The sequence below is a fragment of the Chelonoidis abingdonii genome, chromosome 1, assembly GCF_003597395.2.
Source record: "Chelonoidis abingdonii isolate Lonesome George chromosome 1, CheloAbing_2.0, whole genome shotgun sequence".
Taxonomy (NCBI): domain Eukaryota; kingdom Metazoa; phylum Chordata; order Testudines; family Testudinidae; genus Chelonoidis; species Chelonoidis abingdonii.
The window spans coordinates 91,146,210-91,160,709 of record NC_133769.1 but is presented as its reverse complement, the minus strand read 5'-3'; the positions used below and the strand labels follow the sequence as shown (position 1 = coordinate 91,160,709).

The window sequence follows — 14,500 nt, the reverse complement described above, 5'->3', positions numbered from 1 at the left end:
ATATACCCCTACAAACACTCATTTTCTGCTACACATGTGGGCATTGACACTGTGCTTATGCTTGCTAGCTGAATTTCACCTCAGGGCTTGGTCTGAAAGGTGCTGACGGCTCTGTCATTGATCCAGCAAAGCTTTTAAGTATAGAATCATAGAATATCAGGGTTGGAAGGGACCTCAGGAGGTCATCTAGTCCAACCCCCTACTCAGAGCAGGACCAGTTCCCAACTAAATCGTCCCAGCCAGGGCTTTGTCAAGCCTGATCTTAAAAACCTCTAAGGAAGGAGATTCCACCACCTCCCTAGGTAACCCATTCCAGTGCTTCACCACCCTCCTTGTGAAAAAGTTTTTCCTAATATCCAACCTAAACCTCCCCCACCGCAACTTGAGACCATTGCTCCTTGTTATGTCATTTCGTATCACTGAGAACAGTCTAGATCCATCCTCTTTGGAATCACTTTTCAGATAGTTGAAAGCAGCTATCAAATCCCCCCTCATTCTTCTCTTCTGCAGACTAAACAATCCCAGTTCCCTCAGCCTCTCCTCATAGGTCATGTGCTACAGCCCCCTAATCATTTTTGTTGCCCTCCACTGGACTCTTTCCAATTTTTCCACATCCTTCTTGTAGTGTGGGGCCCATAACTGGACACAGTACTCCAGATTAGGCCTCACCAATGTCGAATAGAGGGGAATGATCACATCCCTCGATCTGCTGGCAATGCCCCTACTTACATAGCCCAAAATGCCGTTAGCCTTCTTGGCAATAAGGGCACACTGACTCATATCCACTATATTCTCGTCCACTGTAACCCCTAGGTCCCTTTCTGCAGAACTGCTTCCTAGTCATTCAGTTCCTAGTCTGTAACAGTGAATGGGATTCTTCCATCCTAAGTGCAGGACTCGGCACTTGTCCTTGTTGAACCTCATCAGGTTTCTTTTGGCCCAATCCTCTAATTTGTCTAGGTCCCTCTGTATCCTATCCCTACCCTCCAGCATGTCTACCACTCCTCCCAGTTTACTGTCATCTGCAAACTTGCTGAGAGTGCAGTCCACACCATCCTCCAGGTCATTAATGAAGATATTGAACAAAACCGGCTCCAGGACCAACCCTTGGGGCACTCCGCTTGAAACTGGCTACCAGCTAGACATGGAGCTGTTGACCACTACCTGTTGAGCCCGACGATCTAGCCAGCTTTCTATCCATCTTATAGTCCATTCATCCAGCCCATACTTCTTTAACTTGCTGGCAAGAGTACTGTGGGAGACCATAACAAAAGCTTTGCTAAAGTCAAGGAATAACATATCCACTGCTTTCCCCTCATCCACAAACCCAGTTATTTCCTCATAGAAGGCAATTAGCTTATTATATGCTAACATTAAGCATGTGAGAAGTCCCATTGACTAGAATGGGACTACTTACATGCTGAAAGTTAAACATTTGCTTAGATATTTTGCTGAATCAGGGACAGTGCTCGGAACATTAGAGGAGTGAGCCCTTAATACTTAATCCTGCTTTTTCAGATCTGAGCACAAACGGAGTATCTCCTTCCCAAAATATTTACAAAAAAAAAAAAAAAATTCACTGACTGCACTCACAATGTCATCTTTAACCAATATCTGCTTAATATAATCGAAAGATAATTACTTTACTAAAAGCACTTCAATATGCCACCCAGAGATAAATCTTCACATTATTAATTAAAATCCTTTTAAAATTCTTCTAGCGGTTGAAAATCTTGAGTAATATACTAGTGTACCCACATCAAGAATTCAGAAGCTTCCTTTTAAAATTCTCTTCTACCATACAACAAGAGATTCTGTGCAGGTTTACAAAACTTGTAAATGTAAATAAAAGTTATTCTGGACAAGTACCCTAAACGGTTTATCAGCAGTCCTTCAACTTTGGTACACTGCAAATTTCTTTCTGTATGATCTCTCATACTTACTATATCTTAAAATACTTTTGGAGTGTTAAACAAAACATTTGGAGACAAATTAATGAGTAATAGAGGAAGTGAAAAATTAAGGAGAAAAGATTTTTACTGGGATATATTCATGTGCCCTTAGCATTTAATACACAATAATAAATCAGCACACTAGAAATAAATTTCATTGTAGAAGAATTCATATATTAGAAGAAACAGTGTTTTATACCTTATTTAATTTTACTAAATTGATACACCGTCACCTTTAGAGAAAGGACCATGAGCCAAATTCAGAGGTGGTGTAAATATATGCATATCAGACTTCAGTAGTGTTAGATCTGCCAGTTTGTACCTGCATCTAGTTTTTAACAAATAAAAAGTCATTCTCTCTTGTAAATGTGATAATTGATTTGCAGTTTAAGAAAAGGAAACTCTCTTGCATTTTTACACTTGCCATTTCCCCACAATGATTCAGTAACAGTTTGTCCATTAGGCTTTTTAATAGATTAAGATTTTGTCACTTTGAACATATCCTTTCATACCTTCAGTAAATAGATTCAGAAATGTTTTCATTTTCACTATATATTACACAAAGTATATTAAAATATGACATTAGGTTAAGGTTGAAAAGTCAAGTACTCAAAGGGCTTGTCTACATTATTAGCTGGATCTACGGGCAACGATCGATCCAGTGAGGGTCGATTTATTGTGTCTAGTCAAGACAAGATGAATAGACTGCCGAGCGCTCTCCCGTCCATTCCGGTACTCCTCCAGGGTGAGAGGCACAGCTGAAGTCGACAGGAAAGCGTCAGCTGTCGACTTACTACAGTGAAGACACCGCAGTAAGTAGATCTAAGTATGTCGACTTCAGCTATGTTATTCACGTAGCTGAAGTTGCATAATTTAGATCAATTTCCTCTTCCCTCCCCCCAGCGTAGACCAGGCCAAAGTTAGGAAATACCAGAATTAAAAATGCCCATGCAAACTTTATTCATCCTTCTTGTGAGTATGCATTATAATACAATCTTTAATTACATGATCTCATACTAGTTTTTCCAGAGAGCCCATGCCTCATTCAGAGCACAGGTGGATGGTGCTTGCTTAGTGAGCAGCAGCTATTCAATATTTTGTTTTTTCCTGATTGTTCAGTGTTTGGCCTTATTTACAGCACACTATTAAAATTCTGCTCTGAATACAGAACTAATAATTTCCTCATGGGCTTTTTCTATGGCACTTACCACTACAGTATCTGAATGCTTCATAATAATGCATTTATTTTCAAAACACCTCTCCAAGGTGAGGGATTATTAATATAATCATTTTATAAATGGGGAACTAAGGCACAGTGAGATTAAGGTAAAAAGTATTCACTAATTTTGGGTGCTTAATTTGAGATGCCTAGGACCTGATTTTTCAGAGTACTTAGCATTATATTGTATGTATACATTCAAAGCTCCCACTGACTTCAGATTGCAGCTGTGAATGCTCAGCACTTCTCCAAATCAGACCCCAACGTCTCAGGTTGGGCATTCACAAAATTAAGAACACATAATTACGGCCACTTGTGAAAAGTTTCATTTAAGTGATCTCTCCAGCATTTTATAGGAACTCTCTGGCAAAGGCAGGGACAGAATCCAGTTTTCCAGAGCACTATTCAGCTCCCTAAACCATGAGAGCATCCTCTTTCTCTGTGCAATCCCTCGCCTCATTCCCTGCATGTGTATGGCTCTGTGTGGGGAGCTTACCATTGCTGCTGTGCTGTTGCTGGAGGAGGAGGCTGCTGCTGCAACTGAGGTACCCACGCTTTACTGCTTGGGGTGGGGGGAACTGTGTGGGGCCCTCCCCCATCCACTCCCCCTCTGCTCCTGCTCCAGCTTTGGAAGACCATTTGCTTGCTGAACTGCAAGCCTGCATGCCTGTCTCCACTAACCTTCTCTGGGACTGTTGCAGCAGACTTTGCAAGCCCATGTGGGTGCACATGACCCCCATCCCGGACTTTCCCTCCCCTTCAGTTTGTCTCCTCCTCTTCCCCCTGCTTGCCCATCAGTCCTTCCCCTTCATGGTTTGCCACTGCCCCCCAGTTTCGTGTGTAGCCCCATTCCCTTGCAGTTCACTGCTCCTCCACCCAGTTTCACATGGTTCCCCTCCTTCCCCAGGATTTGCTGCTGACCCCCTCAGTTTGTTACATGTTTTCCCTGCCCCACCTAGGGCTTCCCCCTTATTGTTTGTTACCTGCCTCCTCTGCCTCACCCAGGACTCCCACGCTTGTTTGTTTGCCTGCCTCTCCCACCCCATCCAGGCCCCCTATCTGTTAGCTTGCCTGCCTTCCTTAATGTGCCAGGCTCCACCCTTTGTGGTTTGTTCCCTTCTAGGCCCCTTCCCCATATTGTTTGTTCCTTGCTTCCCATGTCCCCACCTAGCCCCACTTGCCTCCATGCACCTGCACATCTCTATGCTTATGAATTCCTCCTCCACCCCATTTTTGTTTGATTCCCCATCAGGGCCAGTGCAAGGATGTTTCACCCTCTAGATGAAACTTCCACCTTACGCCCTCCCACATCCCCGAGCCCCCACTCTGAGGCACCCCCCCGCGGCAGCTCCCTGAGGCACCCCTCCCACCTCAGCTCACCCCTGCCCCACCTCCTCCCCGAGCACGCCGTCGCTGCTTCACTTCTCCCGCCTCCCAGGCTTGCAGCGCCAATCAGCTTAGGTGCCGCAAGCCTGGGAGGCAGGAGAAGTGAAGCAGCCACAGTTTGCTCAGGGAGGAGGCGGGGCAGGAGTGAGCTGGGGCAGGGAGTTCCCCTGTGTGCCACCCACCTCCTTACTTGCTGCAGGAAGCCCTCCCCGCACTCCCCTGCCCCAGCTCCCTCTGCCTAAATGCCAGCAGCGACTGGGGCAGCCGAAGATCTGGCTGTCGTGGTTGCTGCCGAAAACAATGCTGCCCCCCAAATCCTAGCATAGGCGGTCGCCTAAATGGTTGCACCAGCCCTGTACCCCATTCACATCACCCGCTCACACTACATCTGTCCCTCATGCCCAGTGCAGCCAACGGAGCTGGTTTACCCAAAACTGCTGGTTGTGGTCCCCCCTTCTTTTATTTGTTTCACTAATTCCCCTCAGTTTCTGTTTCCACCCTCCTCCCCCACATGCAGCTCAGTGGGGAAGAGCCTCCAAACTCTGTCTTCCCTGACCCCACTGTTCCATTTATTATTCCTATACGCACCCCCTCTGGGGGCTGTATCCATCACCTGCCACATGTGAATCTTCTGCTCCAGTGCCTTCATCCATAGAAGGAGAGTGGAGACTGCAGGAGGGGGATGATTTTGTTGGGGATTGGTCTTGCTTTGATCAGGAGGTTGGACTGGATGACCTCCTGAGGGCCTTTCCAACCCTGATATTCTATGAGTCTATGACCCTCGGCCTCTGTTGTTGCCCCACCTCAGCTTTCTCTCCCATCTGCCCTTGCAGCAACCACCATTAACACCACTGCCAGTACCATCAGTGCCTCCAGTGGGGTGGCAGCACCAGACACAGGAAGGGATTCCTTTGCCAAACCTCCTAAGACCATCCAGGGAGACCCCTTGGCCAGCAGAAAGGGCCAGTGGAAGGAAAAGGGCAAGAATACAGCCCAGAAGGCTATTTTAGTATTTTACTGTAGTGACCACACCATCAGCCATGGCTCCCCTTTCCCCACCATCCTTTCCACCTCAACCCCCAGAATGTGTGGCCAGGTTGCTGTGGCGTTCCTGCCACAGCATTGCTAGCTGTCATGGCCCTTCTGCCCACCCCTGCTGCTGTTGCCACTGCTGCTGCCTCCTCTGTATCAGTGACAAACAGGTCCCTTCCCCACCCTGATCAGGAGGCACAGCTGCCTCACCCTATGTTGAAACCTACATGTGGGCATTGACGCAGGTGGTGAAATCCTCAGCCATAGTGGTGGCCTCCAAGGTGTATGGGAAGGTTATCTTCTTCCTGACATCAGAGATCACTGTGCAAGGAACAGTGGAGAAAGACATCTTGATGAGGAGCCTTTTTCTCCCTCTTGAGACCCTGGAGGATCTGGGAGTACAAGTGGTCCTTACCTTCATCCCATCTTTCTTCTCCAATGCTGCCCTTCTGCTTCCTCTCTCCATCTTGGGGAAGTTGGTCTCCACCATCAGTCCTCTCCTACTGGGCTGTAAGGACCCTGCCCTCTGCTTTGTCCTCTTGTTCTGCTAGCAAGTACCATCCAACTGCCGATGGTGGTGCATGGTGGGAGGGAGATTGGAGGGGCCCTTTCTAGTACCCAACCAGGAAGTTCTGTACTGGATCCAGTACTCCTTGGGGGAGGCTTGGTGCTTCCTTTACTGGGCTTTGGTGCAAGTCTGGAGAGATTGTCCCTCAGCCTGGCAAGGAGGGATGCTGGCTGCCCCAAAACCCAAGAGAGTGCCAACCTTGCCACCACTGGTGATCCTACCCACCTAGTTCCCTCTCCCCCTCCAACACCAACCAATAATCCTATTCAGGCACTGGGGTGCCCCTCCCCCACATCTCACCCAGCTGAGTGGATGAAACTTGCTGCTAATAAAAGCCGTTGGGTTGGGTCCATGGAAGAGGGGGTTGGTGTGACATCCTGGAGCGGCCCCATCTCAGGGAGAGACCATACCTTTCTGTTGCCCCATGTCTGCCTCCCCAGTTCCCAATCCCATTGCCCTTGGCCCCTAAATCCACCCTCTCTGGCCAGCCACCGAGGGAAGAATTGGCAAAGATAAGTCATGGAACCAGCACTTCCCTCTTGAGAGGTGGGGGAGGCCTCCTGTAAAACATCTCAGGGGCCCACCACTGGACCTACTTCTGCCCACTCTCCCCATCCCAAGAAATTTCAGCGGGTGGAGCTGGTTGAGGAGTCTTTGGCAGGGTGATGTTGCCCTTCCCATGGAGTCTTTTATGGATGAGGTCTTGAAGGGAGTCACACACTTCTCTGTCATCTGTCCCCCTCTCGCCACATTGGCAATGAGGTGGAATTCCCAGTGGATGCTTATGGGAAGGCCCCTATTTTGGATGGTGGAGGCCTCCAAACAATCTTCAAGGAGATTAAGGCCCTGGATCTGATCTCAGTACAGGTAATATTCATATGAAATATTATGCACAGTTTTGTAACTGCCAAATTATTTTGTCAGATGCATACAACTCCCATTGACTTCACTATGAGTTGAAAACACATAGTTGGTGATGTTGTTTGGCCTTTCGTGTATTTTGCTGCTTGTACACTGCCATCAAACCAGAATAATGTAGTCTTCCGAGAGTCAGGGATCTTTGTATCAATGTTACTGTAGTTTCCAAGGGGTTAAATAAAATAATGTAGAAACACTGGCAACTTGAGGGAGGTGGAGAACAGAGTTAGAGGACAAATGTCTTATAGCTGGATGACTTTTGCAGCCCAGCCTCCAGCTCTGAAATCATTGTTACAACTGAGTAGTCAATCATTGTTCCTAACAAGGCATCTGTTGCAAATGTAAGTTAATAAGTAGGCATCAGAATTATGTGATGAAAAATGCTAAAAAGCTCTAGTACTAAATCAAACATTTTTGCTGACATTGAATTATTATGATTTAAAGTCAGCATATTAGCCACACTTCTACAGACTGAAGGTTATTATGCTAAAATGGAGATAATATAAGCAGAGACACAGTTTACTGTTTGCTTTTAGATTTCAGCTGTGTGACATGCATTGCTATATCTCTATTGGGTACACAGTAGCAGACTATTTTTTAGCTACAGAGTGGTCAAAGATCAGAATTTCATGCTGACTATTTTGAGGGAAGCAACAGAGAATCCATCTTTATTATAAGAATTTTAACTGAATGTGACAGAGTGAATGCTGGACTAAGATAAGGAGTTAATGGAGTGAGTCCCTTGGAACTAGATGATTAAATCAGGTCTGCCCACCAACACCTGCCACAATTATCAACCTAAGCAGGGTGGGACCACCAGCTGTAGTTAATAACTGAGGGAAAGACAAGCACATAAAAGGGAGTAAAGCAGGCTTATGGGTAATAGATATTTTTTCTTTGGAGAAGGTCTGTCTAAGAAGTGAAGTATATAGCCAATGGCTTTGACTGAAGAGCTGGTCCAAACTTTGGACTGCTATTATACAAGGTGAGAAGGAGAGACTGTAGAGGCTCCCCTGAGAGGATGGAAAAGCTGGGTTATGCATTGAGGGGAGTGTTTTATTTTTATTTGGACTAACTGTAAACTATAACTGAGAGAAGTAAAGAGACTGTTTTGTTGAGTCCAGGGATGCAGAAGTTTGGATTAGTAAAGAGGATTTTCTCCTTCCTTCCTCTTCCCACTGACCTTTGGGTGCAGGTTTGTGCACTTAAGTGCTGGGAATGGCCAATTGCTGTGATGATCATTGTGCACACTGGCCAATATAAAAAAACTCTCTTGGAGACAGAAAACCATGCTTATAACTAAAAACACTTGTTTAATAAAGTTATGGCTTCTCTAGTTCTCTAGAATGTTGAAGAAGGTGCAGATGAGCTTCCTGGTAGATGAACATTCCATGCCTGCCTTCTGGAGGAGTAATTCTGGGTGCTCAATATCTGAGATGATCAGGAGTCAAATTCTGGCCCCATTAAAATCAATAGTAGTTTTGCCATTGATTTCAGTAGGGCTAGGACTTCACTCTAAATTTTTTACTGTTATGAATATCCAGTACTTATTTCATGTATTGGTAACCAAAGCAGCTGGCTGCTCTGAGGCATTTGTTAAACCTTTGTACATATTACTCTTGTGGTTTTCTTTCTGGGTATTCCATTCTGGGCACCTTGTACAATTTCTCAAGGTTTTTCATTCCTTTACTTATTTTTAGTACATATCCTTTCCTGATCCTGATAAACCTTTTAGGTTAGGATGATTAGTCTTCTGGAATTTCAGCATTTCTATTAAGGTGTAACCTATTGTTAATATCCTAAACTCAAGTAATTTAGGATCCCTGACCTAATGGCTTTACGTGTTACTAATTCATTTCTGGTGATGACTGCTATGTATAAGAGTCTCCTTCTTGTTTCTATTTTAATCTTTTGTAATTCAAAACTATCCGTTATGAAATGGAAACATTTATGGAGGACTTATGCTTCACCAAAGATTCCCCCTCCCACCGCCAACAACCATCTAGATAGTTGGAGTCACCCAAGAGCATTAATTCATTTATTCTAGCCATCTGGCTAATATCTGTTAAACTCTATTTGTCCTTATTTGCTCTTTGATGGGGAAGTCTAGAAACAATCTGCTTACAAAATATTTTCCATTTCCTCTGACTTTTTTTGTATCAATAGCATTTAATTCACACTACTGTGGGCCTGACTTACCTCAATTTCATGTTTTACATTAAGTAAATCACCTCTCTCCTTCCTCTATTATATGTAAACAATTTATATTAATCTGCTGTTCATTAGCATTTCATCTATTTGTCCCACTGTATTTCTGTAATGGCTAAATGATCATATTCTTTCTCTACCATAATTCCCATTCATCCAGTTTATTATGCATATTCCTTGCAGATATGTTAAAGGAGCCTCTCATTTTATATAGTCTTTATATATTTTTATTTAGATTAGATTATGTTCCGTGAATTACTTTCACTTGCCTGTGAAGTTAGACTAGTTATCAGGTGTAGTTACAGTTCTTTGCCACTTACTATAGGGGGCATCTTTAATTTTGGTCTTTGGGCTGGGACCCATCTTAAAGATCAGTGACATATGTAGAATCATAAAAAATCAGGGATGGAAGGGACCTCAGGAGGTTATCTAGTCCAACCCCTTGCTCAAAACAGGACCAATCCCCAACTAAATCATCCCAGCCAGGGCTTTGTCAAACCTGACATTAAAAACCTCTAAGGAAGGAGATTCCACCACCTCCATGGGTAACCCATTCCAGTGCTTCACCATCCTCCTAGTGAAACAGTGTTTCCTAATATTCAACCTAGACCTCCCTCGCTGCAACTTGAGACCATTGCTCCTTGTTATGTCATTTCATATCACTGAGAACAGTCTAGATCCATCCTCTTTGGAATCCCCTTTCAGGTAGTGGAAAGCAGCTATCAAATCTCCCCTCATTCTTCTCTTCCACAGACTAAATAATCCCAGTTCTCTCAGCCTTTCCTCATAAGTTATGTGCTCCAGCCTCCTAATCATTTTTGTTGCCCTCCACTGGACTCTTCCCAATTTTTCCATGTCCTCCTTCTAGCGTGAAGCCCAAAACTGGACACACACTCCAGATCACATCCCTCGATCTGCTGGCAGTGCCCCTATTTATACAGCGTAAAATGCCATCAGCCTTCTTGGCAACAAGAGCACACTGTTGATTCATATCCAGCTTCTCATCCACTGTAATCCCTAGGTCCTTTTCTACAGATCTGCTGCTTAGCCACTCGGTCCCTAATCTGTAGCCATGCATGGGATTCTTCCTTCCTAAGTGCAGGACTTGGCACTTGTCCTTGTTGAACCTCCACAGACTTTTTTTTGGCTCAATCTTCTAATTTGTCTAGGTCCCTCTGTATCCTATCCCTACCCTCCAGCATATCTACCACTCCTCCCAGTTTAGTGTCATCTGTAAACTTGCTGAGAGTGCAGTCCACGCCATCCTCCAGATCATTAATGAAGATATTGAACAATACTGGCCCCAGGACCGACCCTTGAGGCACTCCACTTGCTATCAGCTGCCAACTAGACATGGAGCCATTGATCACTACCTGTTGAGCCCGATGATTTAGCCAGCTTTCTATCCAGCTTATAGTCCATTCATCCAATCCATACTACTTTAACTTGCTGGCAAGAATACTGTGGGAGACCATATCAAAAGCTTTGCTAAAGTCAAGGAATAACATATCCACTGCTTGCCCCTCATTGACAGAGCCAGTTATCTCATAGAAGGTAATTAGGTTAGTCAGGTATGACTTGCCTTTGTTGAATCCATGCTGACTATTCCTGATCACTTTCCTCTCCTCATAGTGCTTCAGAATTGATTCCTTGAAGACCTGCTTCATGATTTTTCCAGGGACTGTGGTGATGCTGATTGGTCTGTAGTTCCCCAGATCCTCCTCCTTCCCTTTTTAAAAGATGGGCACTACATTAGCCTTTTTCCAGTCATCCAGGACCTCCCTCAATCACCATGAGTTTTCAAAGAGAATGACCAATGGCTCTGCAATCACATCTGCCAACTCCTTTAGCACCCTCAGATGCAGCGCATCCGGCCCCATGGACTTGTGCTCGTCCAGCTTTTCTAAATTGTCTTGAACCACTTATTTCTCCAAAGAAGGTTGGTCACCTCCTCCCCATAGTGTGCTGCCCAGTGCAGTAATCTGGGAGCTGGCCTTGTTCGTGAAGACAGAGGCAAAAAAAGAATATATTAGCATTTTCCATATTATAGTTCTCTTAACAATATAAGTGAACCTGCTTTGCTGCAATTCATTCTCCCATCTTCTCTACTCCACGCCCTCCATCTTGTTCTTCACTTCTCCGCAAAAGCCACTGGCCAATCCAAGCTAAAATGGATGTAGTTATATATATATTTTTAATTAATATACTAACTGGCTATGGAAACAAGATCTCATTATCTTGTGGTATTTGTGCAATATTCTATCTACTGTACAATTTCTAAGCGCAGTAAAAATTTAATGATAGTTTTCATTCTCTGAAGGCTATAGGGAAAAATAATGTAAAAGCTAAACTTTAAATTAAAATAAATTTTATTTTTCAATTGAAAAGTTGCAGGGTGTCTGGTGCACATTATACATAATCTGAATATTTGTAGACTGAAGGTGAGTAATAAGTCATTGTCTCTGAAATCCTATTTAAAATACAGCTTACTGTAGCTCATCACATCTTTTTTTCTTTAGGTAATATAATATGTTTTACTGATTATTGATTAAATAGATGCACTATATTAAGTTGAAAATGAAGTATATTTATCAGTTTCTGGAAATGTGAAGTTTCTCAATCAATCTTAGCATTTTTAACTATGGTAAAAATAAAGCAAAATGTTTCTGCATAATGTTCCAGTAAACTTAATTTTCCACAGAGACCTTCATCAACAAACCTCTCACCAGGGGAGGAGGAAGAGGAAGATGCCCGGGAAAACAGTTGTGGTCCTGCAGGTTTATGGGAGGTACTAACACCCTGCAATGGATGTAGGAACCTAGGATTCCCCATTCTTGCACAGGTATTTCTTTCTACCTTAAAATCTCTAAGCTATAGAGAAGTGGTTCTCAAACTTTTTTTGCTGACCACTTGAAAATTGCTGAGGGTCTTGGCAGACCACTTAATCTTTCCAAATGATCTTTCCAAATGTTGTTTGTACCGTTAGCTAACTATTGTAAAGCACTTTGGATAAAAGCTCTCTATATAAAAAAAACTTAATAATGAACTTTTTTGTTCTACAAATAAAAGCACACATGTCATATTTTAATCTCAGTAATCTTACCTTTCTAATGTGATGGATGTGCCCTTTCTCCCCTGCTGGGGCTGGAAAGGAGGGCCATCTCTCCCTGGCAGCTGCAGCCCTGGAGCTGGGGAAAGTTGCCTCTTTCCCTGGCCACCACAGCCCTGCAGGTCTCAAATTCCTCCATCACCCTCCCCTTTTTCACCCTACTGTGCCCTCCCACATACCAACTATTCCTCCAAAGGCCACCACCTCACCTTACATGTGCCTCTTCTCCAGCATCCAGGCACCTAATTAGCAGAGTCGTGCCTGCATGGCTCACCTAATTAGGTGCATGGTCCTTCATTCTCTCTTGTGCAGCCGCCCAGGCGGGCACCTTAGAGGGAACTATCCACGGACCACCTGAATGGAGCAGTGGTCTGTGGACCACAGTTTGAGAACCTCTGCAATAGAGTATTCTTACAATCTTTTTCTGCCAGATCTTTTACAGCTGTTTCTATTATCATGTTCCTAAGTCCACAGGAGTGCAATACAGTATCACCTAGATCAGTTTTTAGAGTAGCAGCCATGTTAGTCTGTATCCACAAAAAGAACAGGAGTATTTGTGGTACCTTAGAGATGAACAAATTTATTTCAGCATAAGCTTTTGTGAGGTAGAACTCACTTCTTTGGATGCACAGAATGGAACACACAGACAGGAGATATTTATACATACAGAGAACATGAAAAGGTGGAAGTACGCATACCAATAGGAAGAGTCTAATCAATTGAGATGAGCTATCATCAGCAGGGGAAAAAAACTTTTGAAATGATGATTGAGATGACCCATAGAACGTGTGAGGAGAACTTAACATGGGGAAATAGATTCAATTAGTGGAATGACCCAACCATTCCCAGTCTCTGTTTAAACCTAAGTTAATTGTATCTAATTTGCATATTAAGTAGAGTTCAGCAGTCTCTCTTTGAGACTGTTTTTGAAGTTTTTTTGTTGCAAAATTGCCACCTTCTAATACTGAGAAATTGCTTACTTCCTCATTTTTACCATACAACTATAAAATTGTACTTACATTTCAGTGTATTATATATATATATATATATATATATAGCAGTATAAACAAGTGATTGTATTAAATTTAAGTTTGCACTGACTTCGCTAGTGTTTTTTATGTAGCCTAATATAAAACTAGGCAAATATCTAGATGAGTTGATGTACCCCTGGAAGACCTCTGCGTAGCCCCAGAAGTATGGTTATCACTGTTTGAGAACCACTAATCCGGATTATAGACATAACCTACTGGCACAAGTATCTATTACACACCTCTATTTATACAAAATAAAGCTTTTTCCTATGTTTTCCTCTAGAAGACAGTAACATTTTGATCTAATTTCCACTTCTTATGACTCTTCTTGAGTTTTCAGATCATTGAAGATCTCCTGGTTAAGCCAGGTTGCCTCTTACCATACTTATCATCTTTCCTATGCATTGGTATAGTTTGCTCTTGTTCCCTTAATGTCTCTTTGAAAAAGTGCCAACACTCCTGAACCCTTTTTTTTTTTTTTTCCCCCTGAGACATGCTTCCCGTGGGATCTTACCAACCAATTATCTGAGTTTGCTAAAGTCTGCCTTCTTGAAGTCCTTTGTCTTTATTCTGCTGTTTTCCCTGTTTGACCATTCCCTAGAATCATGAACTCATCATTTCATGATTCCTTTCATCCAAGCAGCTTTCCACCTTCAGATTCTCAACTAGCTCCTCCCTGTTTGTCAGAATCAAATCCAGAATAGCCTCTCTCCAGTTGCTTTCTACACCTTCTGTGATAAAAAGTTGCCTATGTTGCATTCCAAGAGCTTGTTGGCTAATCTATACCCTGCTCTATTTCCCAACAAATGACTGGGTAGTTAGTGGTGATGGAGGACTTCAAGTCCTTCTGTTTTTGGATGATTTTGTTGTTTTAAAAGTCTCATCCATCACTTCTTCCTCTTACTTAGGTGATCTATAGTAGAACCCTACCATGATATCACCACTGTTTGTACCCCTTTTATCCTTACCCAGAGTCTTTCAACTGGTTTACCTCCCACATATCTATCTCAACCTCAGTGCAAGTGTATACATATTTGATATACAAGGCAATACCTTCTCCCTTTTTTCCCCTGCTTG

The 14,500-nt window shown here is 43.4% G+C and overlaps 1 protein-coding gene across 1 annotated transcript in view; it reads left to right on the top strand.

Annotated features, from left to right (window-relative positions):
- Window positions 1-14,500, top strand: part of ANKS1B (ankyrin repeat and sterile alpha motif domain containing 1B) — a 786,862-nt gene that overhangs the window by 211,795 nt on the left and 560,567 nt on the right. Inside the window, exon 9 of the mRNA XM_032788573.2 lies at window positions 11,985-12,125. Within this exon, the coding sequence (XP_032644464.1) occupies window positions 11,985-12,125 (141 nt within the window). The remainder of the gene's footprint in view (window positions 1-11,984; window positions 12,126-14,500) is intronic.